The following is a 22,470-nucleotide window of genomic DNA, read 5'->3' as shown; positions in this document are numbered from 1 at the left end:
GTTACAGTGGCAACGCACGTATCTCTTATACTGTACTACTGTCTTGAGACATGTGTGAGAAGGTTGTTATGCAGCGTGACACTACTAAATATCGCAGGTTTTCTCCAATACTCTGGTTTCCTCCTGCAATAATACTAGACAATAAAGGAGTCATGAGGAACAATGGGGGATCAAACTAGTCACTGGCTTCCTTTCCCCGTCAACGTGTTAAATTAAAAAATAAATAAATAAAGAGCAAGTGAGAGAAACAAGGAGAGCACAACAAAACCAGAAAAAACATATTTTCATTGGAATCCTTAGCATGAGCGGTTAACAGTGTTGAAGTGAGGGGGTAAAACATGACAGGTTACAGGGGAAAAGCGACAAACTCACACCAATAATTGTCAACATGCTATTTTTTTTTACAGTTTATGAAGAAAAACAGGGAAGTGCATGATAATTATCTGAAAAAAGAAGAGATAACACAAACCATAAACTTCAATATATGACAGACAAACTGACGGACGGAACACAGTAACCCAGTGTGGTCCCCCAAGTTCCAACGACCATGCCCGTGGGACAGGGGCATCACAACACCTATACAACTTACCCTCCTGCCAGCCTCGTTATTGTGGAGATTCATGAGGCCATCTGCAGTGCCTCTGTCCTCGCGGGCGTCGACGAACTCCTTGCTAAAGTACTCCCCGAATCTAAGGTCCTCCGAGCAGCCTCCCCACTCCCACCTGTAGGAGATTTTTTTAACTTAATCATACAAGACTATAGTGTCGGACCCACGTTTTGGCAATGAGTTGTGTATGTTTTGCACACCTTATGCATCACATGTATGGTCGGTCATTTTTTTGTTTTTTCACACATTAATGTTACTACTATTACAATGAGATTATCGTACATTAGGAGTAGGTTATCGTACTCCAGAAGAAGAGTATTATACATCAGTACCGGATTATCGTATACAAGACAGCATCACAGCAACTTTGTACCTCCCCCGTGTTGGTCGTTGGCGGATCCTCTCGTCACAACCACACTCGGTCAGCTCCCCGCGACTACACGCCCTCGTCACGCTGTACGCCACGCCCGCAGCTGAGATGGCATATACATATGCCTTCTCCCTGCTCTCTGTGAAGGAAGGACAGGGTAGTGGCTACAGATAAAGGTAGAGGTCAGATGACACAGATAAAGATAGAGGTCAGATGACAGAATAAAAATATAGGTCATATGACAATCAAAGATAGAGGAGAGGTCACAACCTACAGATACAGTTCAGAGGTCAGATAACACAAGTAGAGGTAACTCACTGATACGCAGGAGGTAACCGAACACATGGGGGGAGTTGGTGAACGTTGAACAATTCCAGCGATGCATGTTGAACTGATGTTGACACTCATTGATGCCCATCCTTGCCCCTTGGCTCACAGTCTGCGGTGATACAGTGTGATACTACGACGAGTGTTTACATTGTTACTGTGGTATAATAATACTATAATATGGAAAATATCTGAACAATAATGAAAAATATTAAAATATACAATGTCAATCCACAAAAATCGAAGTCATCGTGTTTAATATATTGGTGTATGAGAGTGAGGGGGTGAGTCGTGAGGCCTCTGTTATGGTCTTATGATACTGACAATGTTTATGGTAATATATACACACAAATTAGTAAAGACAAAACCTAGTAAGTATATGATCCATTCATGGCTCTAGGTTACAAGACATAACAAGATAGACATATTGTAGGTGGTGCCTGTAGGTGGTGTTGACCTTGTGTCGGGCACGCAGTAGTAAGCTGAAGGCCGTCCCGAGTTTTTTTTTTTTATGGAACCAGCAGCTGGTGTGTGAGACTTAACTGTGGTGTGGAATAATTGATGGTGTACGTCAGGGAGAAGAGGGGGGTGTTGTCAGTCATGGTAACAGGTGGTGTACGTCAGGGAGAAGAGGGGGGTGTTGTCAGTCATGGTAACAGGTGGTGTACGTCAGGGAGAAGAGGGGGGTGTTGTCAGTCATGGTAACAGGTGGTAAAGAGGGGGGTGTTGTCAGTCATGGTAACAGGTGGTGTACGTCAGGGAGAAGAGGGGGGTGTTGTCAGTCATGGTAACAGGTGGTGTACGTCAGGGAGAAGAGGGGGGTGTTGTCAGTCATGGTAACAGGTGGTGTACGTCAGGAGAAAGAGAGAGGTTAGGTCATGGTAACAGGTGGTGTACGTCAGGGAGAAGAGAGGGGGTGTTCAGTCGTGGTAACAGGTGGTGTACAGTCATGGTCAGTCCTTGTAACAGGTAACGTCATGGTACGTCAGGGGAGAAGAGGGGAGTGTTGTCAGTCATGGTAACAGGTGGTGTACGTCAGAAGAGAGGGGAGTGTTGTCAGTCATGGTAACAGGTGGTGTACGTCAGGGAGAAGAGGAGTGTTGTCAGTCAGGTGGTGCAATGTCAGGGAGAAGAGGGGGTTGTCAGTCAGGTGGTAACAGGTGGTGTACGTCAGGAGGAAGAGGGGGGTGTTGTCAGTCATGGTAACAGGTGGTGTACGTCAGGAGAAGAGAAGAGGGGTGTGTCAGGGAGAAAGAGGGGGTGTTGTCAGTCATGGTAACAGGTGTCAGTGGTATCGTCAGGGAGAAGAGGGGAGTGTTATCAGTCATGGTAACAGGTGGTGTCACAAGTCAGGGTGTAGACGTCAGGGAGAAGAGGGGAGTGTTGTCAGTCATGGTAACAGGTGGTGTACGTCAGGGAGAAGAGGGGGTCAGTCATGGTAACAGGTGGTGTGTCACAGTGTTGTCAGTCATGGTAACAGGTGGTGTACGTCAGAGGGGGGTGTTGTCAGTCATGGTAACAGGTGGTGTACGTCAGAGGGTATGTGTTGTCACCCTGGTTACTCTAATGGCTGTAAGGATGGATCAGTACGTGTGAATTGATACCAACAGCAGGTGGAAGATCTGTTGTGTGAGGCAGAGCTGAAGACAATGGTAACAGTTACATCATGTTGAAGTTTGCAGGAGAATTGTGTTTAAGATAAATGACAGAACGAATAAGGAACCGAATTAAAAAAAAACATAAAAACAGTAACGATTGGTAACATGCAAAAAGTGCCTACCTACAGATGTTACACTGAGGTAACTGCTACATGACAAAACACGTTAATACACCAGTATGTTAAAGTGATACAGTAACATTAGACTAAATATAACAAAATTACACAAGGGAATGAAACATAACTCTTACAAAAAACAGAAGTAGCCACACAATAAATAAAACACTGCAAAGCAAAATTGACGTAGCAGAATTTGTCTTCAGAGGAATGTTGGGAAGAGCACGGAGAGCCTGGACCAGCTACGAGGGAGTAATGGGACGGACAAACACAGATGTGAGGATGACGAGAAATAAAAACGCGGCAAATTAAATTCCTGGGACACATCGCAAGAAAAAAAAAGTAAAAAATTCACCCTGGACATGAAAAAAGACGGAAAGAAAGAAGGATGGACAAGAAGATGAAAATGCTTGAATTCCATCAAAAATATAATCAAGAAGGCGACCGGATAGTTCCGTAGTTGAGGCGGCGGTCGACAGAGAACATTCGGGTAGTAGTGAGGTTAGAGCCGTAGATAGACCATCACTAATGATACTGATGCAAGACCTGAGGGATCATGACAAACTCTACTTGACATAGCTGACTGGAGGGCGCAGGTCCCTAGAGAGGAAGCAGGTAATCTGGTGTCACATTTTTAGGGATTAAACTCTTACTGCCGGTGGGTGTTCATCCTTACTCCCAAGAAAAAGTTTAAAAACTCTAACATAATGTTTCCTGGGTTAGTCGGCAGACATAATTTTATAATAAAATCTCCCAACTTTCTAGGGCCGACTCTCGACTGCTGCAGGTTGGTTTTCTCAGTTGGTGTTCTCGCGGTGGAGGATGATTGTATCTACCAGGCGTACGTGCAGATAATTTGCATTGAAAAAAATACGTCGCCTCTCTACATGAGATAACTTCATTATGTGTTTGGTTAACGTGAATTAGCAGCCAGGTGGAGGGTGAAGGGCTGACCAACACACAGACATCCCTCCACCAGCTCCTGTGTTCTCAGAATACGTCTAAATCGTTCCAATGGTTACCGATGGCCACGAAGGCTTGGCTTGTCAAGGAAGTTAAAGATCATCGAAATTGGGCTTAAAAACCAAACTATAAAACCAGGCGAACAAAGGAGTAACCAACACAAACATTAACACACACTGAAGATACAAAACTGTTGCGTTAGTATTAATAACAGAACCTGATGATGACGAAACAATTTACCATGCAAAGGCCAAGAGAAGACGGTGCAAACTGGTCACCACACAGTTGTTCCCACCATGTAAACAGGCTTTCCCAACTGCCTACACCATACAAACTCACACCACAACTCTCCATTCACTGTACTCAGAGATTTCCCTAATCTCTTTCTCCACATATCAGCTCACTAACCGGTCGGTTAAAACCCACACCACCAGCTACCCACACCATATAAACACACACCTCCAGGTACCCACACGTCGAGCACCAGGGTGGGCGGGCCCCACTTGCATATTCACCAGCAGGTGTTAAGAAGCCAGACGATATTCATGAATTGTAGTGAGGGCGAGGGGCGATACCGTGAGACGGGATATTAGTTTGCGTGACAGGTGAAGGCCGCACAAGAGCTGGTCTACCTGGGCGGCCATGTTCCCATCAACCAGCGTCCGCACACACAAAACATTCAGCTCCTGGTCACTTCTATACAGCCTCTCCCCCTGACTACTAACTCATGCACGGGATGTATACAGGTGGATGTTAAACAGTTAATAACGAGAGAATTATTGCCACTTAAATTACCATAAACACATTAATTTACTAATCTCTCCTTATAGCGCGAGGTAGGTGAGCGCTGTACACTGTTATTGTATGTCTGTTTGTCTTCTTCTCTCACCATTACAACACTAATCATAATTCTATTAGCGAAAACCTTTAAAATTTTGTCTTCGTGAAGTAATTCAATATTCGATCCAATCTTCTTTTTTCTCAGAGAAGTGTCCTGCCCTGAACCTGTACTTGGATTTATGACTCAACAAAAAAGATATATATATTAATAGAGAAAACTGCAGCTCCTATTGACACCCAACCATTATCACTCATATATCTGCCCAACCTATACTGAGACCTTAACAATGTGACCCTGAGTTAATTAAGTTACAGTATTACTAACTTTTATAACTGTTTTCCCTTTATAATCCTAAGGTTATCTAATCTTTATCTGTTGTTAGGTGTGCTGTCATTTATTCCATCTTTTTAACGCTGTCTTCTATCTGTAAGCCTTGACCATATTGCCTCCTCGCTCTACGTCTCTCAGGAGAATGAAAAACAAATCCTCTTAATCTATCTCTATAAAACAAAACAAACTACTGGTGGCGCCGCACACAACAACAAACAGGGCTGGGCGGGGCACTCAGCCGACACACCCACTCAGCCTCAAACATCACAAGTTTTATTTTTAATTAGTATGAGTGACGCCTGATGGTCCGCTCAACTGCCATCACCAACGCCGCCACTTACTTGTGTAGCCAAGAGAACTACCCATTCGTCTCCCCTTCCCTTTCTCCCATCACTCTTCTTTTCCCTTCCTATATACCCTTTAACACATCATCTACTATCACGAGGAAGGACCCCCCTACACTCCCCCCCCCATCACCTTCTCAAGACACAAACACACGTTAAACGGGGGAGAGACTAAGTAAAATGTGAATAAATGTTCGAATATTTGGACAATTCAAAAACCTATGCTAAACGTAGAGAGGGAGAAGTAAAATAAAATAGATGGAAAGAGGGAAAGGAAAGTGGCAGAGAAGGGAGGGAAGGAGGGAGGGGGGAGGAAGGAAGGAGACGGAGGGAGGGGGGAGGAAGGAAGGGAAGGAGGGAGGGGGGAGGAAGGAAGGAGACGGAAGGAGAGTTCTATTTCGTCCTCCAGGGTAAAAAAATAATAATACAGTAAAACCAATACATATCTATAGCTATCCATTTAGTAAATTAAAGAAGATAAAGCTTGTGGGTGTCTTGAGCGATGGACGGCGACTTGATCACGATTCTCAAAAGTTCTTAGACAATTTTTTTTTGTCTCGAATTGGTACTGCGAGAACACATCTATGTGCCTCTTAAGTAAAGACACAAAGCTGAAGGTTAAAATGGCGTCAATATATGACTGAGACTCTACCGTAGCTGCACACGTTCTAATATCTCGAGTTACTGGAAAAAAAATGAATGTAAGAAACAGTGAGAATTCCGACTTGAGGCTGGAGTGATGAGGGTGGTGGTGGGCGGCCAGATGCCAGGGAGGAGCGATAGAGGCGGGACCAGGGGCGTCATTTTCAACGTAATTGTGTTAGCCAGCCAGGGAGATGCACTCGCTTCCCCACCCATCACTTAATCAAACTTTGACGGAAGACACTACATAGATCCGTATACCAGCCACGTCTGTGTGTGCATAAGCCTGTGTAGGTAACGATTGTTTGAGCTCACGAGAATACACATAATGCAGATGTAATATACTCGGGTCTCGCTGTGGTGTTTGAAAAATGTAACCATGTATTGATAGTGTATATAAAATCAAGCAAGAGTGTAATTGGTTGTACAGTAAGCAGGCGAACAGTCAACTTTCTAACCAGCAGATCACAAAACTCGTAGACAGTGAGAGAAAAAAAAAATGTGTCTAAGATGGACAGCCTCAGTCCCTCGCTGTTCTTCATCTCACTCTCATCTACCACAACACAAATTACGACACCAGCCTCACGATAACCCCACTTGTTAATGACACCCAGCATACATTAAGAGTCTTCCAGCAAGCAACAAAAAAAACAACACAATGATCAGAGGAGAGACATGGCAACGTCCTCGTTAGATAAGAAACAATAAAATCAGGACAGAAATATAATTCAAAACACAAATAAACTTATCATAAAATGGATGGTTAATATACAAGATTTAGGGGCAATAATGTCGAACAATTTACACTTCGGAGACCACAACAGGTAAATTATCCCTTCGGCAGGAAAAATGACAGGCTGGATATGACGAGTACACGGGAGGACGCGACCAGTGAGGACAATTGAAGACACCGGGGGCAGGGGTCACGTCCTTCACCCTCACCTCCACACACACTGCTGGATCTGTGATATACGTCCATTATCTCTCTTTCATCCTTGCCATTCCCTCCCTCTTTCTCTCCCTTCTGCTATCCGCCTTCCTCATCCTTCTCCCTATACATTACTTCACCCCTTCCCCACATTGTAGCCCCCCCCCCTCTCTCTCTCTCTCTCTCCTTCGACCTTGTACCCCAATCACTTACCCTCTACACTCTCCTCGCTACCTCCCCTCTACACGCTCCCTGTGCCCCACACACCACTAGTACGATCACTCCCAGACAGCCCCAGCAATATGGTGTAAAAAAAAAAACGTTTAAATACTTCGGTCTCTGCCTCACCATACAACATCCATGAGCACTAAAGTACTTAATATGAGGAAAGATCAAGGAATAACTGAAGCCGTCCTCTCATCCACGCCTCTGTCCCCTCTCACCTTGAGGACGTTCTGTGACAGCCTACAGAGCTGCTTCTGCTTGGCCACGAGGTAGGTGAGGTTGTTGCACTCCTCCCGGTACCTGTGTGGCGCCAGCTCCGCCGAACTCTGCATCTGGGCGCTGTTGAGTCCCAGCAACCTGTAACAAGAGACGTCCGGGGGGTTAATTAGCTGATACCTGACACGTGTGTGTGTGTGACTAATAAAAATATACACAAAAACAAATTAAATCACGATTTTAACCTCCACATTATCCTGTTGACGAAACAATTATCAAGATGAATCACGAAATTTCCTTTAACATTAAGATATTTTCTTGGCCGAAACAAGCTGAAAAGATGAAGTAAAATTATTAAAATGAAGCAGGTTGTAATGATGGTGTGTATGGTGGGAGGTGTGTGGTCATAATACAACCATGATGGTGATGGAGCCGCTCAATAAACTCAGTGTAACGACACAGAAAACATGATGTCGAAGATGGCGAGGCTGGCTGTCATTTTGAGTCGCCGTAATGGCCCAGTTTTGTCATAAATCCATAATAACATTGGTCAGTGTTCCCCCAGTCTTGACGTTACGACTCACTGCACCAAACACTATATACCGGAGCCCGGCTACCAACACACGTCGTTCAGGGCTTAACACGACACTTTTACTTGATTAAACGACGTCTCTGCCGTCATGAAGTAATTTGGGTGGGAACTGCGATGTCCCCTGGGTGTCTAATATCACTAATGCGTCCACTCATCTCACACCCCGACCAAAACACGGCGACTCATTCAACAGGACGGGTTTATATACTGTACTGGACCTGACCTCTAATACTTCTACTTCCACACTCACCAGTCTCACTTATATATATATATATATATATATATATATATATATATATATATATATATATATATATATATATATATATATATATATATATATACAGCAGTCGATTAAATAAATTACATTTAATAATAACAGTTGTAACAAATTAACACCGGATATTTCACTATGGCGGATAATGGGTTAAGTGGTAATCAGTGAGGGGCAGCGCTTACTTACCTCACTAACAACCCCAATCCGCGGGCCATGTCCACAGTGATGTCATAATGTAAACAAACTTCCGGCGCTCTTGTTGATCCTTATAGCTAATCGACCTAATGGGTAGCCCCTCCTCCCACCATCTCCTACTCCCACCCATCACTATCACCTAAATGGAGAACGTCTCCTCTCAATCCCAGAGTGCGGGAGGTGGGAGTGGTGGTGCTGGTCCAGTGTTATCACCGCAGCGTCCCGTGTGATGGGGGGAAACACGGAACACCAACCATCCTCTGCTACACACAATTCATTTCCGAGTCTTATTATATTCTGTTGTAGTGTTATGATACAGCTGAGGTTAATAACTACATTCTATAAGTTTACGGGGAGAGTTTCGGGTAAGACTGTTCACGTTATGATGGACTCCTTCTCACCCACTATATAACCCATTTACGTATACCACTTAATAAACCCGGCCTTAATAAAACATAGGCATGTACATTTATCCAGTCAAAAGACCTTAATTGGCAGACACAATATTAAAGGTTAAGGGTGAGGCAGGATACAGCCCCTGGACACAGATCCCAGCACTCAGGCCGCAGAACACAGCTTGAGTGAGGAACTTTCTTCTTGCACTGTGCTGAGTATAAAAGAGGAATAAGAGCAACATAGATTCAGACATTTAATACACTGCCTGTCACTGTTGTCATCTTTACCCTTTGTCTCAACCAAATCTTTATCTCTCATCACTCACTCATGATTTACAATGTCCAATATACAGTTAGCCTCTGACCACTGTTGATGTAACTACTGGCCAAACTGAGGTACTGTGCCTATAGTCAGGGATCTGCTTTCATGACTTTCACAGTTGTCATTCGACTTTTAACCTTATGCAATTTTAAGCAGCTTGTAACTAATGAGTCAGTTGGGTTTTTTTTACTAACGTTCTACAAAATGCTACTGCTTCACTGTTCATATTATGACGAATAAATGACTGGAAAGAGCCCAGTGTTCCTGCAGAGATTAATAGCCGAAATACTGATGTGAAATCTCAGTGTGTAATCCTTGTTGTTGTGTGAGGCACCTCAGCTGCCAGTACGCCCTCACCAGTGTTCGCCTTATCACACAGTACAGACAGGAATGAGTCTTCTTCCGTCAGTCCCAGAACTAAGCACCTCAGGCGGGCAACAAAGAACCCGTTAGTTTACGTTGTACTCCACCAGAGAAGAAGTACTTACAGCTCACTGCTGATTGGTTAAAATGTTCATACAAATAACTAACCTACGTCATAAGATAAAAAAAAGAGTTATCTGTGGGCGACCATCTCCAAATCTCAGTATCACACTCAGGTTATAGTGTAGAAGCAATCTGCCTGAAGCCACGAGACAAGATTGGCGTCTGCTCTCCTTGGTGCAGCTGGATTGAGTTGTCCAGAAACCTGATTCATTTCCCTGACCACATAAGCAGTAGCCCGGGTGTACGAGGCGATGAGTAAAAACATCAGTGCTTCTCTCCCCAACAGTGCTTCTCTCCCCAACAGCGCTTCTCTCCCCAACAGCGCTTCTCTCCCCAATAGTGCTTCCACCGCCTCTCCCCCCTTTTTCTCTAATCATCCGTGGACTCTAATACACCATCATCACCCATTCCTTCTTTCCACAGCACCGTAATACTCCCCCCCCCCTCTCCCCTCCCTCCTCACCTCTCCCCCTTACCCCCCATCCCTCCACCCCCCAGAGGAACGCTATGGTCCAGTTTGTGAGCTGAGAGTAAAAGGGACAATATCTTGGACATTACCAATAAAGGGTTGGGGAGGAGAACCAATTTGGGAATAATGTACTCTCTCTCTCTCTCTCTCTCTCTCTCTCTCTCTCTCTCTCTCTCTCTCTCTCTCTCGTTTGTTTTCTTTTTTTCTGTTTTGTATCTGGTTACTTTTACTCACGATTGTTTATGTTGTACTAATTAGCAGGTGCCTTTTTTTTTTTTTTACATTGGTCAGGTGAATAGATGACCTGTGACGCCCGCAATGAACTCATGATTTCAGAGCTATGTACAAAGTGTGAGCTCTTAAACTGTAGTATTGAGTGATTGGGGTGAACCATCGACGGGAGTGTAAGACAAAATCTCCCTAGGATAAGAACCTACCTTAACCTAACCTAACCTAACTTAACCTAACCTTGAGAAACCTTTAACTGTGGAGGTTTAGTCCAAGGAGGTTTTGTCTTCGGGGGATTTTGTCCGGGACCCGACCGACGGACTTAACTAAAAGGCAAAAAAAAACCATTCCATATATATTTTTTTTAGATAGTTTTTTTTCCATTGTTGTTTTGACCTGACCTTGTGACCTTGACCATGATGCAATTCAGGGTGATAGTTAATGTATTTTTGGTCTTAGTTTATTTATTCTACGAGTCGCCCAAAATTTTACAGGAAATGGTTCAAAAAGTGTGTGAGGTTTGTTAGAAGGCCAGCGTAAGTGAGAGGCTATCAGGAGGAGGGAGAAGGATGGATGAGCAGCGAAGGAAGAGAGAAGTTTGTTGGAAAGAGGAAACACCAAGAGGAAGAGGAGGACCAGAGATAAGGTAAGAGGATATGGAGGAATAAGGAGTGATAGAAGAAGCAGCATAAGATAGGATAGGATGAAGGGACGGGATGAAGACAGACCACAAGGACGAGTAAATGTCAGGAATATAAAGCCACAAGTTGGTGAGATACACAGGTGTTTTGTTTTATGTTGTGTGATGCTGCGGAGCGAAGTGTAGGGGGGGCACTATACTGTACCTCCTTCCCTCACAACACTCATGACTTTAGTAAGGAATGTCTTCTGTTTACGTCTCTCCCTCACTGACCTCCCGTTTTCTATATTATCCTTCCTCCTCCCTCCACGAACCTCTCCTCACCCTTAGTTCCGCCCTCGCCTCTGATCCAACCCTCACCCCTTCTCCTACCCCCTCACGACATTCTCCCCTCCTCCCCGACCCTCTCCCCCCTCCCACTGCTAGATCTCTCCCCTCGTCTACAAGCTGCAAAATGTGGCAAACTTTTTCGCCAGCAGATTGTGGCCTCGATAAATCGTGGGTAATACCTGGGGAGAAGTGAGTCTGTCACTCCGAGGGTGGGCGGGGGCCCTGTATGGCCCGGCCTGGCCACCATTCTCATATATATGGCCCTCCACACACCCTCACGGCCACGATGTTGGGGAGGGGGAAAGAGAAGGGGGGTACACTCCTACTGACCTGTTCCTTCGCTAATAAAGTCTACAATCACGAGAGATTTCATCAAGGAGTCTAGTGTGGGTGTGGGACCAGGCAGGGCGGGACCGAGATTCTCAAAGACTCTTAGTTCGAGTTTGGTTGTCGTAACCCTGGATAAGAAAACAGCTGTATATATACGACACAGTCTCGGGGTGACCAGTGACATTTTGACCGCAACCTTCCAGTACTGTGTTAAGGTCGCCAACTACATTCTAAATCTCAGTAACGAGGAAAATCAACGAGTAATTCTTTAAAATTCGTAGACTAAATTAATCCAGTACCTGATGATGAGGGAACGCACTTAGTAACAGTAGTTTCTGTTCAGTTATGTCAATAGTTTGGCCGCCGTATGTGTCGAAGATTAAGTGAGCCACTCAGATACGTTCTAACATTACCCACGTGGATCTTGAGACCGTGGATGCTGTGTTGGGTGAATCAGAGCAACATGTTGATGGTACACAGAGATGAAGTAATGAATAAAATTAATCTTCTCACCTGGAAATCTCACTCACACTAAAATACAGAAATTTATACGACTACAACCTATAAGTTTCAGTCTTCTAATGTGGGGGTTTGGTATCCAAGTCGAAGTTCATGTTATTGTGTATTCGTCCAGTCATCCCACGCCCATTGTTTACCGGTGTGTCAGGTGCTAGGTCTTGGCTGTTTCTGGAGTCTAAATATCCTAACGCTATTTGAAGGGGGGGTGTTAGGTTAGGTTAGGTTAGGTTATGTTAGGTTAGGTTATGTTAGGGTTAGGTTATGTTATGTTATGTTACGTTACGTTAGGTCTTCTCCCCTTCTCCTCAACTTTATCTCCCCGCCACTCCCATCACCTCTCCTGCCTCCCACTTCATCCCACTTCTTTCACATCGCCTCCCCGTCCCCTCATCTTCCCTTCCCCTTTGCTTCATCTCCCCGTCCTCTCCCTCCAATCTTTTCCCCTTCCATCCAACCAATCAGAAGGGGCAAAGAGGGAGGGAGGAGTCAGAGAGCCGAATTTGGAGAAGGTAACGAGGGAGAAGGAGGGAAGGGATGAGGGGAGGGTATGGGTGGGGAGGGGGAGGGAAGTACCAGCAAGAGGGACAAGAGAGGGAGGGAAGTATTAACAGGAGGGAAGAGAGAGGGAGGAGAGGAAAGGGTGGGGTCAAGAGGGATAGGGAGGGAGGGCGTCAAGACTAAAGTAGGGTCGCGTGGGAGAAGGGAGGGAGGGAGGGAGGGAGGGGTGAGAAAGTAGGGCCGTCAGAAGCAAGAGAAGGAGTGGAGTCAGGAGAGGATGGATGAAGGGAAGGATAAGGATGGCGTCTGGAAAAGGAAAGGGGGTGGGAGGTAAGGAAAGGGGAAGGGAGGAGAAGGGGCCGCGTCAGGAAGGAGAAGAGATGGACATCAGGAGGGAGGGAGGAGCGTCAGGAGAGGGAGAGGAGGGAGGGAGAGAGGACCGTAAGGAGGAATAGGGATGACGTCTGGAAGGAGGGAGGGAGAGAGGGAAGGAAGGAAGGAAGGAAGGAAGGAGGAAGGAGGGAGGGAGATAGGGAAGGAGGGAGGGAGGAAGGAGAGAAACGAAGGAGGAAGGGAGGGGAAGGAAGAAGGGAGGGAGGAGGGAGGGAGAGAGGGAAGGAAGGAAGGAAGGAAGGAAGGAGGGAGGGAGATAGGGAAGGAGGGAGGGAGGAAGGGAGAAAGGAGAGAGGAAAGACGGAGGGACAGAGATTGCGTCAAAAGAAGTGAAACGTGAAGAGGGGAAAAGGGAAGGGAAGGGAAGGGAAGGGAAGGGTCAGGTCCTTCATTAGCAGTAATAATTAGGGCCGGAGGTAAATCCCTAAAATCCCCAAGATATTAGAGTGACTCAGGACCCCCTTGGCCTGGACCCTCATTTTTGTCTCACGTCACCTAGGAGCGCCTCAACCTGCACGGGTCTTTTATTTCAATAATTCATCAAGCTCTCCTTTCTGTCTCTCTCTTTCTTCATTTACCTATGTATTTTTTCTTTCTCTCTCTTTTCACTTATCTCTCTCCTCTCTTTTCACTTACCCTTCTCTCTCCCTCTTTTCATTACCCCCCCCCTCTCTCTCTCTCTCCTCACTTTATACATTTTATCACACACACACACACACACACACACACACACACACACACACACACACACACACACAGTCACATTTCTCACCAGGGGCTGTTATCCCCTCGGTTGGGCCGTGCTCTGGGTGGTTGATAGGTAATTCAGCATGGGTGTGATTAAGCCAGACGCTGTTAGTAGGCCAGATCGTAAATATATGGAGGTGGTTGGCGGAGGCATTTCCAGCGACAGCAAACATTATATTAAATGGAACTTGCTGGCTTGATCTGGGGTGAGCCGTATGACGCCCCCGACACACGTGCCTCTCCGCCAATCAGCGAGCCTCGTAATGTACTCCGCCCCGGTGATTGGCGGAGAATAGTGCGCCACAATCCAGCAAACTGCAGCTCGGGAATCGTGTATAAAAGCTTAATGACTCGTAAAGCAATGTCCATAGAGTGTTTTTTGCTGTCGAGGCCGTCTGAGTGGCTGTCCGGCCAGGTCGGGCCAGGCCAGGGCTCTCCGTCCAGGCCTGGCTGGTCTGAGTGGCTGTTCGCTTAGACTTGTCTGTGTGTCTGTCCAGCCAGGCCAGGTTAGGACAGATTGTGGCCAGCCTGTAGTGCTCACTGGCATTATGCGAGGCAACAACACTTCCCTGGAGCCTAATCAGGTTTCTGAACGAGTTCGCTGGCTGTATGTTATGGAATCGCGCGCGTCGTCAACTCCTGCAGAGGATTACAGACTTTACCGAAACTTGTCAGGATCATTCGTCCCCCCAAGAGCTCGGGCGAGTTCGATAATAGGAATTAGATTGATGATTTGGAAGGGAATTTAACGTTTCATTAATTTTTCATAAACAACATCAACGTTATGGCTCTCGGATTGATGGTGACGTCTAGGGGTATACTGTATATCGCTTGTTCCACTTTATTGACGACGCTTCAACAGTGTTGACGTACGGTGTGTCAGAATTTTTACACTATCACACTATCAATATTTGGTACCAATTCCCAGATGGGTGCACTGGGGGCCTCGTACCCGAATAAGTGTAGCTGTATCCACAAGGTCACCGTACGCATCACGATGGTAACAGAAACTTGGTGAATAACAAGATCGTACCCTGACAGTACCTGCGATAAACACAACTATATTTCAGCAGTACAATATTCTGTGACTTTTTGTATTCACACTGAGATTGTTTGTCAACACAGAACACAATACATGGCAACTGATTACGCCCATCCCAGCTAATATGACATCTACGTGTTCGACTGTTGACGCAGCACCTACCAATATCCTACGACCCTCCCCCGACCTTCCCACAACCCCCAAGGCACTGCTCAACACCGGGAGCTTGTCATAATATCGGTGAGCGGACGTTTGGGCCACGGTTAAGTTAGGTCCTAACCTCCTTGGCCCAAACCAAAGGTCCTACAGTCCCTAATAACAGAGGGAAAAACGAGGCTTTACTTCCTACTTCAAGCTTTTATTTCTCATTACAGTTATGTTCCTCAACTATTCTTTCTCAATACCAAGCAAAATAACCTTAAGCTGAGACATAAGTGACGTTAGAAATAGCTTGGAGTGACGTTTAAAATGTTAGGTTAGGTTAGCTTATGGAAGGGGGAGAGATGAAAGTGTTAGGGCAAGAGAGCAGGGGAGGGTAAGAAGGTTAGGGGAAAGGGAAGAAGGGAAGGGTAAGTAGAGAAGGCAAGTAGAAGAGGAGAAGGAAGGGTAAGTGAAGTGAGGGGAGATGACGGTAAGGAGGTGAGAGGAAGGGAGAGAGGGGGAGGGTAAGTGAAGTTAGGGGAAGGGTGGGTAAGTAGGTGAGGGGAGTGGAGGTGAGGGGAGTGGAGGTGAGGGGAGTGGTGGAGGTGTTAGGGTAGCAACACACATCTATGTTAGGTGAGGCGTGACCCACCAACGACCACACTCACAGCCATTGTGGCCAGGAACTGTACCACACCCCGGACTATCTCGCCACCACACACACGCCCTCTACCACACACACACACACACACTGTAAAGTCACACATACTTTCTGACACACACAAACACATACATACTCCCTGTGAGACACACACACGCACACGCACACACACACACACACACACACACACACACACACTGTAAAGTCACACATACTTTCTGACACACACAAACACATACATACTCCCTGTGAAACACACACACACACACACGTGTACTTGTCTGAGAATACTGTACTGCACATGGTAGTTATGTCCAAACAACCGTGAACTCGTCATTCCTGGAGTCACTTCTTTCTCCCTCCACTGCTCACGCTGTCCTCCCAGTCTATAGTACATCACAGAACCTTTTTTTAGAGAGAGAGGGGGGAGAAGGTGGGAGGGGGAGATTAGAGGTGGAGGAAGGAAGTTATAGTTAGGAAATTTAAGAAATTTAGCAAGAGGTAGGGGGCGGGCTGACCGCCTTGCTGTGGGTTAGCTAAGCTAATAGTGTGTTAGGGTTGTGTCATGGGTTAGTTATTGTCTGTCGGTACAGGCACTAGACATCCTACCCTGTCCCATATATGAGTGTTTTGAGGGCCTTATTTCATCCCTACTGGCGGATGCTGGTCTAGGGAGGGTTGTCTATTTATTGCCTGGCCATATAGATCAGCGGTGGTAATGGACCTTTTGAGATTTGGTAACTTTTTGGGAACCATGTATGGTTGTTGTAGTTGTCTGGTGGGAGTCTTTGGAGTTAGACCCGGGGCGGGGGAGGGGGGGTGCGGGGAATTGGAGAAATAACTAAAACCAACTAAAATACCACATAGTGCCAACTACAGTACGACCTCCTAAACTTCTTCCATTGTCCAACTATTACTTCTTTCGTCCCTCCACTAATTTTCCTTCACCCACTACACTGCTTTCTCTACTACTACTAAAAAAAAAGTCTATAGGGCAGGTTGGTGGGTTAGTCCGTGTTCCCGCTAAGTGTATGTACAGCTCAAGGTCTACCCGCAGTGTGTAAGATGTGTTGGCGACCATCAACAACCACCACTAACACGTGGTCTATACTCCCCTGTAACACCGAGTAAGGACTAAGGATTCGCCTCCCCCGCCCTCACCTTCTCTCCCAGCACGTTGTCTTACCTACTAGTGAAGAGCGCGGCCGAAAATTAAATCATAAACTTTTAACGCGTATATTAAAGTCTTTGCTTAATAGGGACTGACAGTGAGAGAGGAATGCCAGACGGGAGACAGATAGACAAGCAGGTAGACAGACAGACGTTACAGTGGTAGTGCAGGAGTCCCTCAGCAGTGGTCGACCAGCGCCACGTCATCCCCCTGCACCGTCCTCCCAACACCACCCATACATTAGGTCCAGCCTCCTCTCCATCTCCCACGGTCGCTCCACCCTCGACACCTGATGGAGCTGCACTGTCTTGCCCCCTCGCTGTCATTTACTCAACTCCTGGGCCAATATTGACACTTTTCCCCGGGCTAAGTTAGCAACTATGAATCCCAGATAATGCGTACTGAAAAATGTCATTATGGTGTGTCGGTAAACCCTGGTGACTTCAACACACACACACACACACACACACGAATTAAAAAAATATATTATTTAGTCAGTTTACCCGATGGCTTCGTGGACGAACCCTCCATTCTGTCTACCCCCCTCCCCTCACCCACTTCCTCATTGATATTGAAAAAGGTAATAATAGGTAGGTATTGGTCCTTAGGTCAGGCTTGATGATTACACGGCACACACCGGCCACGATGCTGCCGCCTGTTGAGTGTACCTGGGATAACTGTGTCTCTCCTCCCTCCCTCTCGTCTCTCCTATTTCCTCCCTGTCTATTCCCTGCCTCCTGTCTCTCCTCTCTGCCTCCTGTCTCACAATCTCTCCTCTGTCTCCTATCTCTGTTTCTCCTCCCTGTCTCCCAGTCACTCCTCTCTGTCTCCTATCCCTGTTTCTCCTCCCTGTCTCCTGTCTCTCTTCTCTGTCTCCTATCTCTGTTTCTCCTCCCTGCTTCCCGTCTCCCAGTCTCTCCTCTCTGTCTCCTATCTGTTTCTCCTCCCTGCTCTCTCTGTCTCTCCTCCTGTAGTCTCTCCTCTCTGTCTCCTATCTGTTTCTCCTCCTTGCCTCTTGTCTCTCCTCCTTACCTCCTGTCTCTGCTTTCCCCTGTCTCCTGTCTCTCCTCTTTCCTTCCTGCCTATCATCTGTCTACTGCTTCTCCTTCTTATCTTCAGATTCTGTCTGTTCTCCCTGTCTTCTTGTCTCCTACCACCATTTCTCCTCTCTCTCTCACCGTCTCATTTGTCTGTCTGTTGTTACCTGTGTATACCTGAAGCAATGGTGTGTGTGTGTGTGTGTGTGTGTGTGTGTGTGTGTGTGTGTGTGTGTGTGTGACTTTCCGCATCATATCCACATCATACGACCTTAAAATGCACACACACACACACACACACACACACACACACACACACACACACACACACACACACACACACACACACACACACACACACACACACTGTCATCGTTGGAACATAACCAGCCGCTATAACTCAGCCACAGATCACCGTCATTATCAGAAACGTATCATTGGAATTGTGAGATTGCTGGCCTCTCCCCCGGACCTGACTCTCTGTTTCTGTTGTGACCTGAATTTGTTTCTGTTGTGACCTGACTCTGTTTATGCTGTGACCTGACTCTGTTTCTGTTGTGACCTGAATTTGTTTCTGCTGTAACCTGATTCTCTGTTTATGTTGTGACCTGACTCTCTGTTTCTGTTGTAACCTGACTATCTGCTTCTGTTGTGACCTGATTCTCTGTTTCTGTTGTGATCTGACTCTCTGTTTCTGCTGTGACCTGACTCTGTTTCTGTTGTGACCTGACTCCCTGTTTCTGTTGTGACCTGACTATATGTTTCTGTTGTGATCTATGTTTCTGTTGTGACCTGACTATCTGCTTCTGTTGTGATCTGACTCTGCTTCTGCTGTGACCTGACTTATTCCTGTGGCCTGACTCTTGTTTATGTTGTGACCTGACTCTTGTTTACGTTGTGACCCGACTCTGTTTCTGTTGTGACCTGATTTTATGTTTTTGTTGTGATCCGAGTATCTGTTTCTGTTGTGACCTGACTCCCTGTTTCTGTTGTGACCCGACTCTCTGTTTCCGTTGTGACATGACTATCTGTTTCTGTTGTGACATGACTATCTGTTTCCGTTGTGACCTGACTCCATGTTTCTGGTGTGACCTGACTCTTGTTTCTGTTGTGACCTAACTCCTTGTTTCTGTTGTGACCTGACTCTGTCTCTGTTGTGACCTGACTGTATTTCTGTTATGCCCTGACTACTTCTAATACATGTCTATCATTCTGTTGTGACCTGACTATATTTCTGCTGTGACCTGACTCTTGCATCCCGTTTGTCGTCTGACCTGAACACTTGAGCACCTGTACGAGTTCTGTATTTCAACACCATTGTAATCACAATTATACTGTTGGTGCTGTAGCGGCGTGGGCACGTACTGGCAAGGCGTGGAAACGTTACAGGCGTGGTGACTCGGAGGATGTGGTTGGCGTTGAGTGGAAATGCGTTGAAGAGGCGTGGAGTTCGCGGAGACGTAGAAACATGATGGAGTGACTGCGTAGATAGTGTGTGAGGGGCGAGGGGCGGTGAGGCTCTGAAGACGGCGTGATGGGCGTAGAGACTGTAGATGGAGTGATAGGCGTGTTGGCGTGGAGGAGGGGGGTTTATGGGTGTGGGTGTGTGTGTGTGTGTGTGTGTGTGTGTGTGTGTGTGTGGTAGACGGCGGCGCGGTGGGCGAGGCTCGAAGGATGGTGGAGATGGTGTGGGTAGTATCATCTGGTAAAAGGCTTTAGAGGTGATTCTGAAGGTGATTATACTGCTGAGACCCGACAATAAACCCTCACACACACACCAATGTTTCCAGGGTCTCCTCCTCCTCCTCCTGCCCAGATATTTTTAAGTGGTTTATTAGGTATTGTAAGCGGTAGCGGGTGTCTCCCCGGTGCAAGTGGAGAAAGGAGGGAGTTAAGTAAACAAGTCGAGGTGAATTATATCAGGTTAAGTGGGAGACGGACCTTCCTGTGTGGGGTGGCGAGGACGTAAACCCTACAGCCACCATGACGCTTACACAGAGTGCCTGTACACACACTCAAAAAAGGCGTACCAAAACACAACAATACCTGCAAAAATAACACACACAACCCAGTCACAAAACATATATGCACATTGACACGTTAGAATACACTCATGTGTACACAGAGTTACGCCAGGATAACTGTACATGTACGCAATTAAACACTTGTGCACCCACAGTTCAACATAAAGTTCCAAATCTATAGCCACATATGCACATGTGGTACCACACGTTCACAAACACTCAAGATCTTGACGGAACACACAAACACTTGACACTTACTCGTATCTGTTCTGGAAATAGGCGTCTGGCCTGTATGTTCAGATCTTCATCTGTTTGTGTACGGTATTCTTAATAGGTTAGAAGATGTCGTTGATACACTGTAGACAACATGTTCACCTACCTAATTCTTGACCGGTCGTACTTCGAAGGTCAACAGGTGTGAAGACCTGACCATCTCCTCAGGTAAGTTCTGCCAGACGTGTACAATACGCAGGTTGAAGTTACTCAGCCTCAGCTTGGTCTGTGGACGAGTCTCGAAGACCTTAATGCTGTGACCTTCTGGTAATGCCGTTATGTGGCCTCAATCTCGGGCAGGCTGCCTCGTGGTACGTCTTGATCACATCCTCACGTATATTGCGTCTCACCACTGATGGAGGCTCCGGTTCCCCACACGGTCTTCACAACTCAGTCCTCAGCCCGGTTATCAATTACGTTGTCTGTCTATGAACACTTTCGATTGCGTGGATGCCTTTCACTTTGTGGGGACGCCATATTGCACTTGTGTACTCTGAATGTGGTGTGACCAGGGCCATCTACAGCTATCTCGTGTTTTCTAAGTTTGTGTGAGGGAACGATCACTGGCTCAGACACCTTGTTGACGTTATCGTTCAAATGATCTTCAAACGACAATTAATTTACCATAATCCGCCACACCCACGTATACTATATATTAGTCACCTCACCGGGGGCCAATTTACTGAAAACAAAACAGATAAGCTATCAAGTTCCTTTTCGTAAGTAAAGTTTCTGATACTATTGTAAAGTTCCCGATATTGTTTCGGAATACCATTATTGGCTCAGTCCTCCGATATACTCTTGGGGTTCGTGATGAGCCTCTGGAGTGTGAATGTCTACACTCTATCAAGTCATTCACAGTAAACTCGTGTTCCGTGTCCTCATGATCCTCACGTATCGTCAAGCACAGTCCGGAACTAGCCCTTGGGTAACACAGCTTCACACAGCATCTCGTGAGGGGTTGTGGGAGAAAAGTTGCTGAAATACTCCCACAACATCACGAAAATCACAATCATCAACACCACTTACAACCTCAAACACCCGTCGACCCCCTCGCCATGCACCTCCTCCCAAGTTATACCATCTCTCACGTCTTCAAGGAGTCCCCCCACCAAACTAGATCCCACACCCGCTAGTAAAACTCATATTTGCATACTGAGATACGCATTACGTTTCCCGTGCCAGAGAACAGCTCTAACTCATGCAAACTCCTCCTAAAATGTCACCTCTAAAAGCTAACCTCATATATCCATGATGTAATACTTGGAGCAGACAGTTACGTACCTCGAAGACCAGGGATTTGTAAACACATTAAACCTATATTATAAGCGGTAAATTCTATATCACACACACACACACAGACACACACACACACACACACACACACACACACACTTTTTTCCTTCCAGCAAATCAACACCTTTCACGGTCGTAATAGCCAATATCATGATCTCATCAGTCTTAAATTTGCTGTCAGTGAATTTAATTGGCCACCCCGGTGTGTTGTGTTGTGTGGTGTTGCCCTGGTGTGTCACTGTCGTTTCACACAACCCAGCACAACACACTACCAGCAGCACCACATCCTTTCCCACACCTGCCAACAACACACCTTCCCATCACCCAGACACTCTGTTGCTGCGGTAAAATAAATATTTCTTACATTTCCAAACACACGAACGACAGTCGATATCTAATCCAATAGGTGACTACCCGTGCTGAACGCTTTGTAGATATAAGAGAAAAGATGAGATAATAAATAAATAATCCAGAACAAGAAGAGAAAATAATTACGGTATTTATACCAAAGAGAACAGCTCGAAAAGATTGCCTTGCAACACACTATAAAAGGCTGGATTACTTTCTGACTTAAACCTCGCTTCTGTTCCCTGCATTATACTGTAGGCGAGTCCCTGCACCACAGGTCTGATCACACAGTGGGTCCACATGATAAGATGGAACAATGTTTACGTTGTCCGATAAAATGCCGTGACGCAAAAGGGCAGTATTTGGCTCCTCCAATAAAATGCTTCATTGAATTGCAAGCACTGAAAGAAACTGAAAGCAGGAGGTTACAAGCCACGCAGGGCGGGTCTTCCTATCCGTGTGGTGGTGTATTTACGTTTGTGCCTCTGT

At 46.1% G+C, this 22,470-nt stretch overlaps 1 protein-coding gene across 2 annotated transcripts in view; it reads right to left on the bottom strand.

Moving 5' to 3' along the window:
- Positions 1 to 22,470, bottom strand: part of LOC121876624 (protein Wnt-5b-like) — a 76,899-nt gene that overhangs the window by 5,748 nt on the left and 48,681 nt on the right. For both annotated transcript variants that reach the window (XM_042381904.1, XM_042381903.1), the window contains 4 exons: positions 7,570 to 7,708; positions 1,296 to 1,416; positions 981 to 1,116; positions 590 to 722 (listed from right to left, as the gene is read on the bottom strand). In XM_042381904.1, coding sequence (XP_042237838.1) covers positions 590 to 722; positions 981 to 1,116; positions 1,296 to 1,416; positions 7,570 to 7,708 — 529 coding nt within the window. The remainder of the gene's footprint in view (positions 1 to 589; positions 723 to 980; positions 1,117 to 1,295; positions 1,417 to 7,569; positions 7,709 to 22,470) is intronic.

The sequence above is a fragment of the Homarus americanus genome, unplaced genomic scaffold (genome assembly GCF_018991925.1).
Source record: "Homarus americanus isolate GMGI-L3 unplaced genomic scaffold, GMGI_Hamer_2.0 scaffold28, whole genome shotgun sequence".
NCBI classification, from domain to species: Eukaryota; Metazoa; Arthropoda; class Malacostraca; order Decapoda; family Nephropidae; genus Homarus; species Homarus americanus.
This window is presented reverse-complemented; position numbering and strand designations above follow the sequence as displayed.